General features: G+C 43.4%; 1 protein-coding gene across 9 annotated transcripts in view; it reads right to left on the bottom strand.

The window, feature by feature from the left end:
• Positions 1 to 387: 387 nt before the first annotated feature.
• The window catches only part of LOC118400208 (ephrin type-B receptor 2), a 158,077-nt gene continuing 137,056 nt past the window's right edge, over positions 388 to 21,408 (bottom strand). For 2 of the 9 annotated variants that reach the window (XM_052473398.1, XM_052473400.1), the window contains exons 6-16: positions 20,844 to 20,968; positions 19,453 to 19,615; positions 18,326 to 18,434; positions 17,981 to 18,048; positions 16,293 to 16,415; positions 15,889 to 16,136; positions 9,965 to 10,180; positions 9,523 to 9,672; positions 8,129 to 8,364; positions 7,113 to 7,268; positions 388 to 6,316 (exon numbers count right to left, since the gene is read on the bottom strand). In XM_052473398.1, coding sequence (XP_052329358.1) covers positions 6,208 to 6,316; positions 7,113 to 7,268; positions 8,129 to 8,364; positions 9,523 to 9,672; positions 9,965 to 10,180; positions 15,889 to 16,136; positions 16,293 to 16,415; positions 17,981 to 18,048; positions 18,326 to 18,434; positions 19,453 to 19,615; positions 20,844 to 20,968 — 1,703 coding nt within the window. In that variant the 3' untranslated portion in view covers positions 388 to 6,207. The remainder of the gene's footprint in view (positions 6,317 to 7,112; positions 7,269 to 8,128; positions 8,365 to 9,522; positions 9,673 to 9,964; positions 10,181 to 15,888; positions 16,137 to 16,292; positions 16,416 to 17,980; positions 18,049 to 18,325; positions 18,435 to 19,452; positions 19,616 to 20,843; positions 20,969 to 21,408) is intronic. The other 7 variants (XM_035796835.2, XM_035796838.2, XM_035796836.2 and 4 more) reach the window with 5 other exon arrangements.

Here is a 21,408-nt window from a genome sequence, read left to right as displayed (position 1 = left end):
TCAAAACATTAGCAAAGAAAAACGCTGTCTGGCAGTTGTATGTTAAACGTTTCATATGGAAAAGACATGGTTACAAAAAATATGCTGTATTTTACCAAATCCGTTCCCTCTGACTGAATTTTAAAACCGAGTCTTCCGCAACTGCATTTCCTGTAATTGAACCATAAAATGAGTTTCGATCAATTGTGCACACTGATAAATTCAGTCCAATTCAGATTGGAATTTTACAATTCTTACACATTCAGGTCAATGTAGTTAAAAATATAACTAACCCCCTCCTCATACAGTATAAAAATGACATAACTATTATGAAGTAATGTCCTCTGTAGCTGAAATGATATCACAGGGTTATAGAGGAGGACAGTAAGAACACCACGAATACCATAATAGAGTGGTATGACAGATCTCATTTTTTATTGAGGAGAGTCGAGTTGGGCTTTCCGTTTTAGAAAATAAAACCAATAACAATATTACAAATAATGAAATTGTTACATCATTCACAGGATTACAGTCAATGTACATTTATACAGAAATACAGGACCTCCCACATCAGTCACAGTGGTCAGGGCCGGCACTGGTCTACGAGGGCTACAACAGGCCAGGGGAGACAGGGCCATCCCCAGCCTGTCTTCACCAACAGCCAGAGAGGTGGGGAGATAGGGGTGGAAGGGGGAAGTTGGGGGATAAGACAACTCAAGGAACATAAGGACATTTGTCACAACTAGACTGCTATTAGCCACTGTGTCAGCAGAGGGAGCTCTAACGCTTTACACAAAAGAGATATCCACAGGAGCCATTTTCTATACACTCTGAACTGACTGCCACAAAGACAGGCAGGCAGAGTGCTGCTCGAGACATATTTGGATGGTGCACAAACACAGACCAACGAGTATGAGCAGGCACAGCTTGTGTTTATGCACACTGTCATGTCATTCTAACACTGAGACATAACGGTTTCCGTCCGTCCTTTGGAACATCGAATGGAAATTGTTCTTTGCGTCCACAGTGCATTGAAAGAACATCTCAGATACATTGGTTTTGTTTTGATTCATAAATAAAAGAGGGGGGATTGTTATGTATTACTTATCATGACATTGACAGTAAAACATCAACAGTATCTGCAGATACAAGCCATTGAAACAAAGACCAGAGTTTTAGATGTACAAAACAGCAGAGGACAGAGTTCTGTGATACTAGCAAGTTATCTGAGATTCCAAACAAAGACCCTTACTGTAACAAACAGATGTATTCTGGTCTCAATGCTATTATATCATTATTATGCACTTTAGACATCATTCCTCCATCTGTCTCATGAGCCTGGACATTGAAAAAGGAGAGAACAAAGTATATGCCCTGCACTGTTAAATAATATGCAACGATGGTAGCCGAATGTTATATTTTTTTTATTAACGGAGCAGACGTTTGAGACATTTTCTTCCTCATGAAAAATGTAAACATAGAAACACCGATAAGTGCTTTGAAGAAGTGTACATTTACTGTCTTTAAAATGTCTGTTATTTCAGTGGTCTTGGGGGAGAAAAAAATACACTATCATTCAACAAAAAGCGATGTGTGGTTTTTATTCTATTTTAGCTTATACTCGTCTTCAACGAGCTGCAAAATCTCACCAATGGCAAAATCTCACCAATGCAAAAATGTCCTTGATGCAATCTATGTATAAAGTAACCCGTTTACAGTACTTAGGGTGGTGCTTTAAACACTTGCATTGTACACCAGAGAGAACTATCCAGTGAGATAATGACCATCATGGATTCACACAGCAAAGTCTAAAAAAACGTTACAATGTGGGAATAATCTTCTCTGAACTAAACCCATCATAATCGCACCAGATTGATCAATCACTTACAATAGGTCCATTACAACAGGCCAATAGGGCGACTGTGCCAAAGGGTTTTATCAGAAGGGCGGGGCTATGAAACCAGTACCACTGAGCTGTACTTTTCTTAAAAGGAGGCTATCAATGTCTTAAAAATAAAAGAAAGAGGGATGACAGCTTTTTCTGTGGCCAATAGCAAAGGATAGCTCTGGATGAACTATCGGTATATAAACAGGGTTTCTTTGTGCCATTAGGTTCCGAGGCAGAATAAATAAATACATTACACAGTGCTTTCAGCAGTCACCATGGCCCCACACTGTGCAACCAATAAACATGTGTTGACTCAACTCCTTATGAATCTAGCTGCTCTGAACAGAAGTACCTCACCAAACCTACGCTTCCAAGAGCGATGCAATAAAAGAAAACCACTTTATTACTACCTATATTTATGTTCCTATCACTCTAAATACGAGTCCACCATTACTGAATGTTTTAGTTCATCTCATCCTAACAACATGTCCTAGTAATGTATTTTGATTGAACGTCACACGGAAGCACACTTTGTTTACACACCGCTCTTTTAATCACTTGATAATCACCTTAATCACCTTCCTATGACTATCACCGTCTTCAGCACAAATACTAGTGCTGTGCTGCAGGGCCTGCTTTCTTGAACATATATTGCCACTGCTTGTTCTGACAGTGGGATATCTGTCTATATCTTGGGAAGACTGACTCAGGCTGCCTGGGCTTAACTGAATATCACTGAGGTGCCCTTAAATATTAAAGTGTCGTGCAATGGAAAGGAAGAAAGTACTTTGTGAGCTCTTTTTGAAAGGAAACTGCACGGTCGCATCAGTGACAGTTGGGTCACAGAATCGCTGCTCCTTTTAATCTGGGCAGTGACTAATAGAGTGATGCACTTCCTGCTGTTTCATCTGTCATGGAGTCTGCATGGGAATATGCATGGTGACGCACAGAAATGTTGACGGAAAACTAAAGGGGGGATGATATTACAGAAGCTGGATCAAAACCTCAATGCTCCTGCCCACGTTTATTAAGACTCTGGACGGCTATGTGGGTTAGTGGGTGGAATGAAATGGGGACTAACTGACAGACGAGAGCAAAGGCAGGATTTCACGCATTCTGTGTTTAGGGGTCTAATGCTAAGGCCTACATAGGACACCTCTCCTGTTCTGCTCAGACAGCAAAGTGCCTTAAAACGGACAGCGGACACCTGATGATGTATATGGAAGAATGACCTTTTGTGGAAGAACCTCTGCTTACATAGCCACCTGCTGTGAAACCAGTACGGGGCCCACAGGTTGTGTGTTATCTACATAAATTCAGTCTGGTCTGTCAACATGACAACATGCAGAGTCACAAAGCAATGGATCTGGAAAAGCAGAGCACAGAGAACAGTGGGAGGAGAAGAGTGGTAGATCTGAGGCATGTGTTTAGCTCTGAGGAGAGATGGAGGGAACCACTGTCTGGCCAGTGGGGCTGTGATCAGGCAGTGGACTCCCACTAGGAATGGACATGTCTGACCAGCTGGAGCTCCATGTCTGGCTCCTCAGTCTGTATTGAGTACTGAGCCTGTCTCAGTGGATCTGCCCATTAGGAGCTCTGCAGTAGTGATGTAAACTCCGTGTTTTACCATCTCTGGGGAATCCATGGATTTTAACTAGCACAGACCAATCAGGCTCCCTAACCCCTCAAACAACACATCGGCCACAACAACAAAGCCAATGATAGACAGCTCTCCGTTCACCAGGCAGTTTTTCACAGAAGCCATACAGTAAATGCAATACGTATCTATAAAATGAAAGTAGATGTCTCAAGGACTCCAGTTATCTACAATTTGTGAGCACCAACATAATAATGATGTCCTAAAATTCCAAAAGAGCATGGAAGATCCAGATAGTCATCCATTGTCCAGTATGATCTGCGTTCACATACCCTGCCAAGAGACTACTTGGAAAAGCTGTCAATCATCCACAATGTACAATAATAATACAAATATGCGTAAAATAATCCACTATCCCATGCTAATGTTACTGCCCTGTTGTGAAAAGATTTGTCCGTGACCGTACCAATGTTTGGGTGTTAAAACCCAAACACTTCAATGTAAAATTATTTTAAAAGGAAAACAATTTGGAAGAAAAAAGCTAAATATAATGTAAGCGCATTATATTTTGTAAATTGTAACAAATCAAAGCTCTGTGAAATCAATCATTAACTCAGCATGCTATCAAACACTACCCCCTCGGTGGTACAAAGCCGTTGCTTTGTACCACCAAGCACATTTAGCAACACGCACGCACGCATACACACACACACATATACACCCATGCACCAGACACTCACACAGACACACACACACATATACACCAGACACGCACGCATACACACACACACACATATACACCCATGCACCAGACACTCACACAGACACACACATATACACCCATGCACCAGACACGCACGCACGCAGACACACACACACATATACACCCATGCACCAGACACTCACACAGACACACACACACATATACACCCATGCACCAGACACGCACGCATACACACACACACATATACACCCATGCACCAGACACTCACACATACACACACACACACATATACACCCATGCACCAGACACGCACGCAGACACAAACACACATATACACCCATGCACCAGACACGCACGCAGACACAAACACACATATACACCCATGCACCAGACACGCACGCAGACACAAACACACATATACACCCATGCACCAGACACGCACGCATACACAAACACACATATACACCCATGCACCAGACACGCACGCAGACACAAACACACATATACACCCATGCACCAGACACGCACGCATACACACACACACATATACACCCATGCACCAGACACGCACGCAGACACAAACACACATATACACCCATGCACCAGACACGCACGCAGACACAAACACACATATACACCCATGCACCAGACACGCACGCAGACACAAACACACATATACACCCATGCTCCAGGCACGCACGCATACACACACAAACAAACACACGGTGAAGCTGAAAACACAGGGAAACCTCAAGACAATGTGAGGACCAAAACATATGTGCACTCCTTGCACTCCTTCTACGTAAACACTATACATCCATGGAGGAAGTACTGTATGTTTGCTGCTTATTACACTGATTCTTCAAAGTCCACAACTAACATTTTGCCCCAAAAAATCAAATAATAATAACAACAGATAAAAACCTCCCTATAGTCACCCTAAGAAAAATGTAAATCCATCACTTCCAGGTATTAGTAACTATGTCCGGCTCATAGTGATCACATCACAGTCCCAATGTCATGTGCATCTGATGTGTACAGGATCTTGACGTCATCATGACATCATCTGAGGTACACAGGGACGATGTTCCATTTGGCAGGTTATGTTAATATTGAAAAAATATAAATTTTCCCATGGTGAGAGGAAGCATGGTGAGAGAGAATCTTCATCACAATTTTCACACAGAAAAGGAAATTACTTGATATGAGAAAATGTATTTTTGTTTACATTTCTTTACTTTTAAATTGGTAGATAACTGAATGTCTTTTATTTGTTCATGTCAGTAGTTTCTGCCAGGTCCATTTCATGGTGCTCACACTTATATTACGTCCCAAATCAAAGACACGGGAATAGATCAAGTTCCTCAGTCTCTTCTGCTGTTTGCCTTCAGGGAGGCAGCAAATATTTATGTTGCATTTCTGTTTCTGAAGTCAGTTCACCTAGTTTACAAAGAATATATCTGATTAATTTTGAGAGTGTTGGTCTTAAATCACCCAGTTTTCATTGTCTTCTTGTCTGTGGCCCTTTTTAAAGGGTAGCCTTTCTAGTCATTTCACCTAGCTTACAATTGTATACCATCTATAGACTCCTAGAGTTCTTAACTTTTTTTTCTTTACAAAATTCTTTACAAAATTCTTAAAACAAACGTAAAAGTTCAACGTAAATAAAATAAAAACATGGGTGGAAGATGCTAGTAGAAATGTGTCTCTGGTCAGTAACCTCTCATGATCCTGGTTCCAAGATGGACGGTTGTGAGCCACGTTGATTGATGTCTGGTCATTTAGACATGCTGGCCACAACCTTCCAAAGCTGATCCCGAAGGTTGAGGGGACTTTGGATGAGGGCATAGAGGAGGACAGGAGAGGGATTGGAAGGGGGGACCAGGGATGGACGGTAGTCTGGTAGGAAACCCAGGTTCACGGTCAAGCAAAAACATATCCACTCCATCCGTGCACCCAGGGTCCTGCATCCCAATCCCCTCTCCTCTGCTCTGCTCTCCTCCACTCCACTCTGGATGGTCAAACTTCCACAGACTGGATCTGGTTCATGGAGGCACGCATCATCTGCACACTGTTCAGGATCTTCTTCTGGTGGCCTGCTAACGTTACACCCACACTCAGGATGTCACTGTGGCAGGAGACACAACCACAGGAGTCAGGAGAAAGCCATCACAGAAGACACAACAGGTTTTATGGAACAAGTCACATGGCATAAGCCAAGGTAAACTCAACAAGTTAGATCAAGGTTAAATTCTGGGCCCCAGTCTGCCAAATTCCGAATTCTGTCCAGGCATGACCGCTTACAGTACTAACTCTGTTGGTTGAACAACTTCTTCCATTCAGGAAACAAAGGAACACCTTTCTTTCCTAACCTTAACCCTATGGACTGATGTGTCTTATTGGTTTAAGTATTGTAACCAGAGATGTGGTTGGACATTTTAAAAAACAGACATACGTGGCTCAGATGTCCAATGTGACTTTAGGAGGATATTAAGAGATATAGATAGAAGACAATAAGCAGAGTAATGTGTACCTTATTTACTAAACAGACCTTGAATAGTCTCTATCTGCTAATAAATGTTGTCTATGTCTTTATTAAGTCTACTGAGGCAGGAATGTATTCCTAAACATCACTATGCCTGTTCATTCTCCTATATCTATTATGTAATTTAACTGTTGTATAAGAAACCTGGCAGCCACATGGCCAGAGTCTGTACTCTGTTTTGGCTCAGAGCAGTTGTACTGCACCGTTATTATCTCTTAATGACATACAGTGAGAGACAGATTTATGATGAGCCAGGGGCTGAGCCTGGCAGTCACCCAGACTTTAAGGTATGAGACTGTCCAGGAACAGCCCACCTGCCTCGCTTCAACCTCATCCTTATCATCCTTATTAGAAACACAGGTCTGGGATCGGCACTTACTCCATCGTCATCTGGGAAACCACATCAAAGCTGGTGAAGTCAGCGTTGGCAAAGTTTTCTTTGTACTGGCCCATCTTGATGGCATCCAGCCACTCGTCCACTGTGCTGAAGCTGGAGAAGTCTGGAACACTGCGGTCCAGGAGAGGAAGATGGACACTGGGGAAGATACATATACTAAGAGTCAAACACAGCTCTAGAGACACTGTCATAACTCTCTCACCTCTATGATGGCAATCAGTACGTTTGGAACAGACACAAGAGTGGAGAGCCGACACTAGATTAGTTTTAAGGACAAAACAAAGTAGCCTTGGCATCATCTACTGGAAGCCATTTTCAGAGTTGATTTCTTATAAAATGTTCTTTCCAAATGGAGTGACAGGCTTAGAAGAGCCAGCCCTCTGGGCACAGAAGTCAATTTAACGTGTATTCCACGTTGGTGCAATTTCATTGAAATGATGTGGAAAGAACATTGATTCAACCAGTGTGCCCAGTGGGAGTATCCACACAGTTTCAGTGGAAAATCTAAGTCTCTATTCTACACACCATCAAAAATGAAAATATAGCATAGGATATATGGATTTCAGTATATTTTAGCATCCATAGGAATCTGACACCCAGGGAAAATGTACTTGAAAATGTTTGTTTTTTTAATTGTGCAACTGCTTTAAATCATAATTTGCCTAAAGCATTCATGGAAATGACTTGATCTATGAAACCAACGGATTTTATTTACATAACCACTTGGCGCCAAAAGAAACAGGAGACAGCGTTTGGTTTAAATAAATTGTACCATGAATATCAAAAGTGTAACCAAAAATGGAATTGTTTTTCCATCTTTGAAGTCAATTGCACTACATCCTCCTGGAAATATGAAAGTAGTATTTAAGCCCAATCCTGGATATTTTGATGACTGGCCAAGAGAGACAGAGGAACACTTTCACTCAAACACACTAATAGACAGACAGACAGATAAACTGACGGAGATCTAAGGAGAGCGTGCTAAGTGTTCCACTCACCCTGAAGACAGCGGGGTCATGGCCTTCAGACTGTTGGGGTTGCGGATCATCTTGTCCAGGTTGTTGACAATTTGGCTGAACTTCGGCCGGTTGTTACGGTCCTTCTGCCAGCAGTCCAGCATGAGCTGGTGCAGGGCACTAGGGCAGTCCATGGGAGGGGGCAGCCGGTAGTCCTGCTCTATGGCATTGATCACCTGCAGGGGGAGATACAGATCTCTAAGGGTTGCTATGAGGCTCTACGAGGAGGAGGAGGAGGAGGAGGAGGAGGAGGAGGAGGAGGAGGAGGAGGAGGAGGAGGAGAGAGACAACAATCCCATAGTAGAGCATCCTTTCACAATTCTCAGTGTTATACAAGTCAAAACTGCAGCACACATGCCCACACACATACCTAATCCTACACACATTATTGCATTAACACTAAGTAGGAAATGACCACCATTACAATTTAGACATTGTTTTGTCTTGGCTGCATACTTACTGTACCAGTTAAGTGTCACACTAAAGTATCAGTCTAATACCAATGGCTCCTCAAATCCGTGCAGTCTGTGGCAGCAGTGACTTATTCTCAGTCAGTCTGGCATCAAGAGCCTTTAGAGATTATGTACAGTATTGTTCCTGCCATACAAATATCTAAGTCAGAGCCTGGTCCCAGATCAATTTGTTCTGTTTTGCTAACTCTATGGTCATTGTCATACCAAAAAGGTCTAATTTGAGACTAAGAGTGGCTGTGGTGATGTTGGTGGTGGGCAAGAGATCAGGGAGTTGATGCCTGGCTAAGAGTGGGGAACGACCAGCTCAGAGGAGGGTTCTGATGAGGACCCAAGATCCTCTGCTCATTATAACTGACATTATGGAGCTTCATTCAGACCCAGATTAATCTCATTCAGAGGCCTCCCTCCCAACCAAGATGCTGATGGAGTAGAAACACTATCTGAAGCCGCTAATAAGATAACCGTCGAGCTCCTCAGTCCCTCTTAGGGCATTAGCGTTCACACTTTCAATTTGAAACTATTTTCATTATCTCACTCCCCATAATTTGCTCTCTTCTCCATCACCCAGAGGGAGCCTGGAAACAGAGGCTCCAGTCAAGAGCAGGAATAGTCTGCGGAGCGTTGCCTTGCATTCCAAATCATCTTATTATCGCTCTGTGGTAACTGGGGGGCTTTCATATTAAACCCAGGTTAGAAAGTTGCTGTTAAGCCAGGGGAAGAAAACCACCATGACAAAATGGATCTCTATGGGGGTTCACAGAGAGGTAATAACATTCAGGAACAATTGTCTGTATATAATCAGCCTTTTTTTGAATAAAATGGGAATATTTGATGCCAGGCTATTTATTTCTAGTATTTCTGCTTGACGAATTATACAAATTATACATAAAGGACTATACATACGTCTTGATTGGTCATGTCCCAGTAAGGTCTCTCTCCATAGGACATGACTTCCCACATGACGATGCCATAGCTCCAGACATCACTGGCGGATGTGAACTTCCTGTATTGGATGGCTTCAGGGGCTGTCCATCGGATAGGGATCTTCCCTCCCTGAGAAACACAACACAATGAGGGAGCAATCTTATAGAGGGAACTGAGACGGAAACCTGATCGTCACAGTGTCCTGGCTCTACAGAGAGAGATTACTCACAGTAACAATACTCTCTAATCCCAACTGGGAGATGGATATAGCAAAACTCCTGGGACTGGATGTGTGTGATATGGAAACCCATAAAAGGGGAGGAGAGGGCATGTGCGTGCATTGCCTATGTGTGTGAGTGTGCAAGTGTGGATGCACACACGTGTATGTGTGTGGTGTTTGCAGTAAGGTCATGGTACACACCAGGGCGCTGGTGTAGGTGGGGTCTGACGTGTCGTCCTCCAGAAAACGGGACAGGCCGAAGTCAGACACCTTGCAGACCAAGTTGCTGTTGACCAGGATGTTGCGTGCGGCTAGGTCGCGGTGGACGTAGTTCATGTCGGCCAGGTACTTCATGCCAGAGGCGATGCCACGCAGCATGCCCACCAGCTGGATCACCGTGAACTGACCGTCGTTTTGCTGCAAAAAAAAAAGGATGACATTATATTACAATATGATACATCCCCAGGGGCCTCTGTGGGCTATGGTTGAATAGATGTGGCTATAGGATGAGCTGGGCTGGGCTAAGCTTGGTCTGGTTGGCTGCAGCTGTTCTCCTTCCTGGATTGGCCAAGGCATTACCCCATAGGGGAGTGTCTGGATCTGGCCTGCAGCTGTGCCTCCAACTGTGCACACCTGCACCTTCACCACCCACTACGAGGACCAGAGATCCACTAGGGAATATCCGGGAGGATCATGATGAGAGATGAGAGAGCATGAGCGTTGACAGACAGGCCCAGTATCATGGCCCAGGGATGGGGTGGGGACACAGATGGATCACAGACGGACTAGGTCTGGCTGTGTATTCATCTGGGCATGTTCCCGGCCTATGGTTAGCCAGATCCTCTAGCCTGTGTCTCTGTGTCTCTTCCAAACACTTTTCTGCTCATTAGCAGAGCAGGAATTTCTCTTCACGTCCACCAGCTCCTCATGTACCACAGCAATTAAGTGTTATGCATTATTCATGAGGCTGAAATGCCTCCCAACTACACAGCTCCTCCTGATCTCTGCATCCCTGCACTGTGTTTGCATACTGTACTTTAATTGGGAAGATTCTTCAACCAAAGTCATTTGGATCTGATTAGCAGATAGAGGTATAATTGATTTATTTTTGATCTTAGGCTAATACATGCTCTGTGCCATTATATGATTCTATCCCAAATCCAGTCAGAATATGTTTTAAATCTTTTTCCCCCTCATCAATCTACACACAATACAGTATAATGACAAATCAAAAACAGGCTTTTAGAAATGTTAGCAAATGTATTACAAAAAAACTATGAAATAACATATTTACATAATTATTCAGACCCTTTACCCTGGACTGTTGGAGCACCTTTGGCAGCGAGTACAGCCTTGAGTTTTCTTGGGTATGACGCTACACGCATGGCACACCTGTATTTGGGGAGTTTCTCCCATTATTCTCTGCAGATCCTCTCAAGATATGTCAGGTTGGATGGGGAGCGTCGCTGCACAGCTATTTTCAGGTCATTCCAGAGATGTTAGATCGGGTTCCAGTCCGGGCTCTGGCTGGACCACTCAAGGACATTCTGAAGCCACTACTGCATTGGCTGTGTGCTTAGGGTCATTGTCCTGTTGGAAGATGAACCTTCGACCCAGTTTGAGGTCCTGAGCGCTCTGGAGTAGGATTTCATCAAGGATCTCTCTGTACTTGCACCATTCATCTTTCCCTTGATTCTGACTAGTCTCCCAGTCCCTGCCACTGAAAAGAATCCTCACAGCATGACGGTGCAAACACCATGCTTCACTGTAGGGATGGTGCCAGGTTTTCTCCACACGTGATACTTGGCATTCAAGCCAAAGATCTCAATCTTGGTTTCATCAGACCAGAGAATATTGTTTCTCATGGTCTGAGAGTCCTTCAGGTGCATTTTGGCAAATTCCAAGAGGACTGTCATGTGCCTTTTACTGAGAAGGCCTAATTGGTGGAGTGCTGCAGAGATGGTTGTCAATATCCCCTTCTACGCAGAGGAACTCTGGAGCTCTGTCAGAGTGACCATCGGGTTCTTGGTCACCTCCCTGACCAAGGCCCTTCTCCCCAGATTGCTCAGTTTGGCCGGGCAGCCAGCCAGCTCTAGGAAGAGTTTTGGTGGTTTCCAAACTTCTTCCATTTAAGAATAACGGAGACCACTGTGTTCTTGGGGATCTTCAATGCTGCAGACATTTTTGGTACCCTTTACCAGATCTGTGCCTCGACACAATCCTGTGTCGGAGCTCTACCGACAATTCCTTCGACCTCATGGCTTGGTTTTTGCTCTGTCATGCACTGTCAACAGTGGGACCTTTTAAAGACATGTGTGTGCCTTTCCAAATCATGTCCAAGCAATTTAATTTACAACAGATGGACTCCAATCAAGTTGTATAAACATCTCAAGGATGATCAGTGGAAACAGGATGCACCTGAGCTCAATTTCGAGTCACAGAGAAAAGGGTCTGAATACTTATGTAAATAAGGTATTTATGTTTTTATTTGTAATACATTTGCAAACATTTGAAAAAAAACCTGTTTTCACTTTGTCATTATGGGGTATTTTGTGTAGATTGATGAGGATTTTTATTTAATCAATTTTAGAATAAGTCTGTAACGTAACAAAATGTGGAAAAAACCAAGGAGTCTGAGTACTTTCCGAATGCATTGTATTTCAGGATGTTGTATATCCATGAATCTGAATTAATTAATGTAAACATTACAGTTTGGAAAACATAGCTTGTCCAAAGAACTTATCACGGGTATGAGGTAAGATACCCTGTCCTGCGGGGCAAGATAAGCCGCCAAATATATGTACTGAATTAAATATGACTACTACGTTTTTAAAACCAAACACAATTCAACACAATCACAATCGGTATTTTAATCATTTTAAGCATATTTTAACACAGGCTTAACACGTAACAAACAAAAAGTACTTTTTGAAACACTTTTGACAAAGACCGGACTCTGTTGTTACCTCTTAACCCAGCGATAATGCCTTGCATTACATCTGGAAAGAAAGCACTTAAAGTTGTTCAACTTGCCATTGGCAAGACCATTGGCTCAACTTACCCCAGGGCAAACATTTTGACTATATTAGCCCACACAGCTACAAGGATGCACTTTCATGCTAGGTTAAGGACCTCATATTGAATCCTATAGAGGCCCCAACTGATGTACAGTGGTTCCTCCTTTAAAAGTTGCATCATACTGAGGCACACCTTGCGTGCTGCTGCAGCATTCTGTGGCACGTCATTTAATTCTCAGCCATTTCTTCTGTTACTGCAAGTTATTGCTAGTTTGACCACCAGAGGGCTTCTTTGAAAAGCATTTGATAGTCTTCTGTATTGGCATTACCAGAGAATTGAAAACCTTTTTTGTAATAACATAGTATATGGGATTGATTTTTAGAAATCTGGCTTAATTCATTTGACTAATATTATGATGTTTCTATTCAGAGAAAAACAAAAAACAAAACCCTCCATTAGGATGGATTGGAAAACATGGCGATATACAACGTGACGGTCGGGAGAAGGCGACAGGATTGGAGGATTCTAAATTGTTTGCCTTCATTAGACAACTTTGTACCAATACCGTAAATCAGTGATATTTATTCCCATAGTAATTCGTTATGGATCCACAACTAAATCATCATCTGTATTTTGAAAGAGTATTTTTGTATGATTTCTTTTTATTAACGAAATGCGTATTAGTTTATTAGGCTACTGTGCAGTCTACAATACATACTGTAGTAAACCTGGGAAAGTGCCTAATTCCTTACATAAGGGAAAGCAGGCCCTGTGTGTACTACAGAATGCAGGGCACGAGGGAGAACGGTGTTATTTCATAGTTGTGATGTCTTCACTATTATTCTACAATGTAGAAAATAGTACAAATCAAAAATCTTAAAAGTATCTAATTTGGTTTAGATACAAGCATCATGAAACCTCTCGCACAATAAATTAATTTAAAAATCAGTTTTCTGGACCTAACTTGCTTACCACATTTTCCATGTGATTTTGTCCTTCACATGAAATAATGACCTATTCCTAAATATTTGGACAAATTATTAATTTTGTGTATGGTTTCCTAGAAAGTGGATCAACTTACCCCACTTATCCCTACCATTTTTTCTGGTCATTACATGGCCCTCAACTTTTCCTACTTTCTCTGCTTGTTGTCTCCATCCATCTATTAGATGTGATTGATCTACTATCATTTTCTCGCTTTAGCTCCACCTTGGAGATGCATCACAGCAGCGTAAGCTGCACCAGGAGATGTAGGGGAGCTGATCCTTCAGCTGGCAGCTCCTACCTAAGGTGATCGTCTTAACTGACCCCCTGCTACCTGGCCTTCCTTCACAGAGCGCCACGTTCTAAAGAACTGACGCTGTCAGCAGACGTTGTCATACAGTGAGGAGCCACAGTGATGCTCTGTTGTTTGAAATAAAATGTGATGTCAAAAATGCTTACCACACAGAGACAGAGACACACAACCCTGTCAAATTCAAGAGTTAGTTGGCATACAGTGTCTCGGAGGTCTGAAGCAGAATGCTAATAAAGTTCATGTTTTGCACCTCCAGCAGTAGACAGAGCAGCAGTCGGCTGACAGGAGGATGGCTGCCTCCTTTTTACTGGAGGATTTTGATGTGTATTTTGATCCACAGAGGAAGAGTTTACATCTCGAGTTTATTATATTCTCTAATAGCTCAGAGTTGATACTCGTCAGTTTGCTCTCTTGCCCTGAGTCACGAAAGCCTTACTCAGTATGATCCTTTTAGAGGTAAACAATGACAACGGGATGAGGAGTGACGAACCTGGGGCTATAACAGAGGTGGTGGAGGGGATACGTTATCCACATAGACTGGCTAGAGCAACATCAGACATATCTAAACATCAACATAGTGATTTATATCAAACAGTAGAAATAGTTGGCTCTTGTTAAATAGATGTGTTTTTCTATATTTTATAATTATGCTGTTTTCACTCACAATTGATTTAAAGTGAAGTAAAACTAATGGGGGAACAAATCCTTTATATTTGTGAAGATTTCCATAAATCACTCAGTTTTTTACTCCTTACTTCAAACCCCCGATGAGTCCAATAAGAGATGAAAGCTTTTGGGCACCCAGTCACATCAGGAAAAACATGCTCCCATTCAGCTGACATGCTACAGACAGAAGCCACAGGACTGGCTGACAGCTGACAGCAGCCTCTCATCTACAAGCCAACTTCATTCTTTGAGAGCTGACATGTTTTCTTCTTAACTCTCGCTAATAACTTGAAACCCTCCCAAGGTGAGGTTAGCTATCTGGAACGTATTTTCTGAGATATGCCTTCTATAAGTTCTGTATTTCATAAAAGATGTTTGACTAAATGTTAAGATGCTGAATAACATGTTAACAGAGGCATTTTGTGACATACGTAGAAAGCTCTAGAAGTTTATAGGTCCTTTTCCTTTTCTGTGACTCAAACAGGGGGACTGAATGTGGGTTAGTATGATAAATACAAAATGAGAGCATGACTAACTTCACTGAAATGCTAGCCTCACTCACCAGCAGCTGGAGAGCTACTGTACTTAGACTCCATTTTACTGTAGTCAAAAATGGGGATCATGGGGAAATACTGTATAACAGCCAGCGCTAGAGGCAGTGTAATATAAATCAATAATTGGACCAGACAGACACTCAGAGAACATTAATACTGCAGCTTGATTGGGTAGAAAATGCTCACTCTAAGGACACGCTCCAAGGCTCACTGATGGACACTATGCTAAGTAAAGAGGAGTTCCACATGATAAATGTTCTGCATGTTAATGTTCACTTGAAACTAGATGGGTTAGCATTAGGATGTGTATTTAGCAGTCATTTCCCAGAGTGTGTGTGTGTGTGTGTGTGTGTGTGTGTGTGTGTGTGTGTGTGTGTGTGTGTGTGTGTGTGTGTGTGTGTGTGTGTGTGTGTGTGTGTGTGTGTGTGTGTGTGTGTGTGTGTGTGTGTGTGTGTGTGTGTGTGTGTGTGTGTGTGTGTGTGTGCGCATGCATCCGTGTGTCTGCATGTCTTTGTCTACCTGTCTATCTGCATAGCCATTAGTGTTAATATTTGACTCAGTGGGACAAAGACAAACCGTGTGTAACTCACTCTGAGGAAGGAGTCCAGTGATCCGTTCTCCATGAACTCAGTGATGATCATGACGGGGGCGCTCTTGGTGACCACACCCTCCAGGTGGATCACATTCGGGTGGTCAAACTGACCCATGATGGACGCTTCAGACAGGAAGTCCCGTCTCTGCTTCTCTGTGTAGCCCGACTTCAGCGTCTTGATGGCCACAAACATCTCCCTCTTGCCTGGGAGCCTCAGGTTTCCACTGCACACCTCCCCGAACTCTCCTACAAGACATAACAGAGAGACAGTTAATGACAGGAGATGTCTGACAGAGGTTACAAACATTCACATTATGAGCCAAAATGTAGTCCCTAATTCATTGGAATACAGACAATATTGAAAATATTTAGTTGTAAAAAATTACTGGCCTTTCTCTTTACCTGCGCCAATGACTTGCTCAATCTTTACAAAAGAGATGTCAATCTCCTTAGCAAACTCCCTCACAGCCTCGTTGGGGTCCTCATATGTAAACGGATCGATATATATCTTCATTCCTGGAGTCACTTGGAAAAAGAAGAAGCCGATATAATTTTGTATTCTGACATACACACACAAACTCTGCAACCGTGTCTGTATTTAACATTCAGAGTGTGAGTAATGCAGTATGTTATTATGAGAGAGTCAGAGAGGTTAGTGTTAGTGCAAGGTAGGAACGGTAGGTTTGGCTGGGGGTATCAGGACTATAATAATCAATGGGCAATGACATGGTATTCCCAGTGAGTTATTGGCAGTGATAAGGCAGGTTCATGTATGTATAAGTGCCACAGTGTCATAGCAGACCATCAACACCCAGGAGAGGCAGCCAGTCACTATACCAGTATTTCTCTCTGCTCCAGAAAATAAATTGGCTTTCTTAAGCTCTGATGCCAGGTAAATTGGCTTAAGGTGGACCTTAAGTGTTCAGTGACTTAAGTGTCCCAGGTTTCAATTCTGATTATTCTTGCTCTTACTTTCACATCTGACCTGAGGTTTTTTAGTACAGTCATGAAACCTGCATAGCGGACTGAACTGAAGAAGTGTTCAGGAACAGATGGAGAGCCCCTTGAAAGTTCCCAGTTAGAACCCTCCTATCTCTTCCCAAACTATAGAGCGATCCAAAGACCACCCACCAGAGCATGGCAGAGACCACCTGACACAGGGGAGGACAGCCAGGAAAAGTATGACCATAAGTGTGGCGATGAGGACACACACAGGGGAGTGGAACGGTATTATTAGCTGTGAAATGCCCTCAGCCTCTCTGGCAATAATCCCCACTGAATTACATCCTGGAAGAAACAAGTTCTGTAAATACAGCATTTACTGCAATCTGATTTGATTGATTACACATGGGAAAGCTGTCTATATTGATACGCCTGGAAAGCAGAAGAGCTAAATAGAAAAATGCATAAATAAATAAAACTGAAATAAGCTCAGGGAGGAAATATATCAGACCCTTTCTTTTTTAGCTGACTGACGGAGGGACAAATGATAAGCCATAAGCTCCCAGAGAGAGCCAAACTAGTTTCAATTGCAGCTCCTGAGCTCCAACTTGAAGATTCATTTCTGTTTCATGGAACTCTGGGCCAACATGGAAAACAAAATAATGAATAAAGGCCATTTCTTCACAATCTCCTTAGAATTGTTCAGCAATGGCAAAAGGTGTGCGTCGTATTAGCATGTTAATGGACTTAACAAGCTATGAGAAGACTAAATGCTAATTCCACAACAATGGAATTAGTTGACTATGAAATGAGACCATAGTGCCAATACACACTTGTACACATAGCTTGTGTACAAGTGTGTATTGGCACTATGGTCTCATTTCCTAGCATGAAGACGGTTGAAGAAAACGAGAGACAAGATTACCAATGGAGAGGTAAGAAGCACAAGGTTGGGAGGTAGCCAAGGACACTACAGTGCCAGGTGGTTGCCATGGAGACAGGTGTGTGAGGCAGCAGAGGGTTGAACGTTAGCCATGGAGACGACTGTGTGAGCCGGTAGCCATGGAGACAGGTGTGTGTGTGTGTTAGCAAGAGTGTGGGGGAGGTGCAAACAGTCACAGAGTGAGAGCGAGGGCTGGGTTACTCACTGTGGCCGCTGGTGTAGTGCTGCAGCTTGTCTGTGTACTCTGAGTCTGCTCGGTCAAAGCCACGCCTCCTGGGAGAAAGACAAAGAGCTATAGCGCTGGCCCAGAGAGGGGGTGTGGTCTATGCACCAGGCCTACCCGCTCCACAGCTAGCTAATGACCACTAAACACAACCAGCCTATAAACTATAAACCCCACCTTAACAAGCTACTTCACCCATTAAAGTACAATAACGAAGTAGGGGAGAAACAAAAAACACTAAAGCGAATGTGTCTAATCTGGCTGGCTTGTTTGACTGTTTTGTGATATGCAGCATTGGTTCGCTGGACTGATGCATGAATGACTCACCGGTTGCAGACGATGACAATGACAACCACTGCGATGAGGAAGACCAGACCTGCAGCTGCAGAGCCGATGATAAGAGGCAGTTTCTCCTGAATGCTGGTGTTGTACTCCTCTGTGATTAGACAAACACACCATCACACACTGAAACATATGGGCCGGTATCTGAGCAAATGCATATGGAGCAAACAGTGGGTGACAGACAGACAGACAGACAGACAGACAGACAGACAGACAGACAGACAGACAGACAGACAGACGGTTGGAGAGACCAATGGGCATCTTGGTTGGCAGCACAAGACCTCTCTCCAAAGCCCACTGTGCGGGCTCAAAAGCCAGTGATATGGCCACCCGCTCGTCTGGAACTGAGAGAGCGTGTTTGGGGGAGACCCAGCTCCCTTCCCTCCAGAGCGTTGCCAAACACAGGGAATCCAGCATGGCAGTAGGCACATAATCTCACAACACCACCTCAGGTCCTGACTGCTCTGTCTGGGGTGGAGACTGGGGAGGGCTGTGTCACAGGGTGGTACTGTATGCATCAAACTGTAATGCTGGGTTCTCTTTTGTCTGGCAGCGTGCTGGCTGCTTGCCGTGGAGGAGAAGAGAGCAAAGGAGAGATCAGGCTAATGATGGCCCTCGGCACTGCAGGTAATGAGATGTTTAGAGAACACCCAGGTCGCTGTGCTAACATCAGATGAGCTGCTTAGGAGCCAGGGGAGAAGCTATTCTGCCAAGCACTGTCCTTCTATATAGATTAGACACTTTAACCTGATGTATGGTTTACATTAGGCCACATTTAATCAAGTACAGTAAACTACAAAAATATCTACATTCATGCATTACCTATCTTATTCAATGCCACAAAATAACTCCCCTGTGAGTTCTGCTGAGAAGATAATGAATGAAATCCACAGAAATAAAACAATGGGTGTACTCATTGTTGACTCATTGTTGGAGAGTTGTCTTGTAGAACGCATCTCAAACCATTTCCCCATCAACATCTTTGTGTCTATTGGGTCATTAGGTCTATGGTGTAATGGTCCAGGTTGGGTTGATGGGCATGCATGGGATGTGATAACTCTGCATCTCTCTATGCTCTATCTGAGCTGAGGGAATGTTAGCTGCACCCTCACCCTCAGTCATGGTTTGGAAGTAGAGCTTGCCGCTGTAGCGGCCAAATCCGGCCACGGTCCTGGCGCGAACCAGGAACACATAGATCGCGCCTGGTTTGAGACCGCGGATGACCACTGTATTGGTCTGGCTCTTTATGATGGTTGAGTTGTACTCTGTCTGGTCCTGAGAGAGTAGGAAAGAAAGAGGGAGGAAGACAAATCAGTGCCATCCACAGAACAATTCATGCATTAATCTCACAGGGCGACAGGGTAGCCTAGTGGTTAGAGCGTTCGACTAGTAACCGGAAGGTTGCAAGTTCAAACCCCCGAGCTGACAAGGTACAAATCTGTCGTTCTGACCCTGAACAGGCAGTTAACTCACTGTTCCTAGGCCGTCATTGAAAATAAGAATTTGTTCTTAACTGACTTGCCTAGTTAAATAAAAAATAATTTATTGCCTTAGAAAAATAGGCTGATGAGCAAAATAAGATAGAGACTCAAATGTTTCTAACGCTGATGTATCTATTTGATCAAGCAGAATGAACAGAGAATGAAAAGCAACAGCCGGAGGCAGAAAGGATGGCAGTTTCAGGTCAGCTAGAATTACTTTGTTTGAGCTGTGAGTTCTGACGATCAGTGCAACTTTTCATTGCCACACCGGTTCATTCTATCCACAAAGCTGACAGGGTCTGTCTGGAAGAGGAGACTAAAACTGTGCCGGCTGCTGCCTTAGACCAATCACTCAGCAGCATGATTACAGTTGTGAGTTCTAAGCCACGGCAGGGGCCGGAACAATTGTTTTGACAGCTCTCCTCAGCAGTGTCTGAGAAAATAATTAGACTAAAAAGTGGAGCAGCATGGTGCGCAGTCACAGAGGAGTCCTCTTTGAACGTTGTGTGTGTGTGTGTGTGTTCTGGTCTGCTTGTATCTAAGTGTGTGAGCATGTGTTTGCGTGTGGTAGTATTTGTGACCGACCGACCGCCTTGACGGACAGACTCCTGTCTGTCAAATTTATTGTGAGAAAGTATGCTGTCTGTTGAATAATATTTTTATGGCAGTCAACGCTCCATTGTTTCAACCGCAAATCTCTCTGGAGGGCTGAGAGCGGTTTCCTTTCCCATTGACTGACCGTGATTATAATTGGAAGGGATCAAGCAGAAGTTGTACGCGGGATTCAGAAGCTATGTCTGCCTGCCTCAGTGAACACACTGTACACCAACAGGCAAAGATGTTCTGAATTTCAATTTGATTTTAAAAAATGAGAGCTCGTTTTGCAGTCAGTGGATACCTTATTTAGGCCCTGCTGAGCTGAAGGATGGGCAGACTCAATTATCTCTCCATGTGTGTCTGTGTACATGGAGCTGAGATAGAGCAGACTGTTTGTTAATGGGTAGTGTGCAGTGGGTACCGACCTTCTCATAGTACTGCAGTTCATAGTCCAGAATGACTCCATTGGGCTGGTCTGGTTGAGACCAGGACAGAGTGATGCTGTCCACGGTACGACTGATCTGGTGCATGATGGACACTGTCGACGGAGCTGCAGAGAGAGTAACAGATAGAACGGGAGAGATAATACAGACACAAGAGGGAAAGAAGGAAAGTACATAACAAATAAAAATGTAGCATCACAACATTCGGTCACAACGATTAGCTCTGAATCATAGATCTGAATCATATAATTAGTTCAGAATTATAGATCTGAATCATATAATCTCATCAAACAGATATCAAACAGATGCCTACTTCACTGAACTATGTAACGCCATAGTAATAGTGATATGTTGATAGTTGGTCTCATCGTGACCAGACATGCACTGCATGTAGACAGGTCACAACACACATCATCTGAGGGGACTTTCCAGCACTATTTCCATGATTAATCCGTGCTTCCCACACTGTCAGGGTGTGAGCGCAGTGTCTGTCCGTCTGGCTGGCTAGCAATCATTCCCCTGGCCGCATCCTCCTAGCAAGACAAAT

Source organism: Oncorhynchus keta, chromosome 21 (genome assembly GCF_023373465.1).
Source record: "Oncorhynchus keta strain PuntledgeMale-10-30-2019 chromosome 21, Oket_V2, whole genome shotgun sequence".
NCBI classification, from domain to species: domain Eukaryota; kingdom Metazoa; phylum Chordata; class Actinopteri; order Salmoniformes; family Salmonidae; genus Oncorhynchus; species Oncorhynchus keta.
The sequence above is the reverse complement of the archived record's forward strand: the minus strand, read 5'-3'. Positions and strand labels throughout refer to the sequence as shown.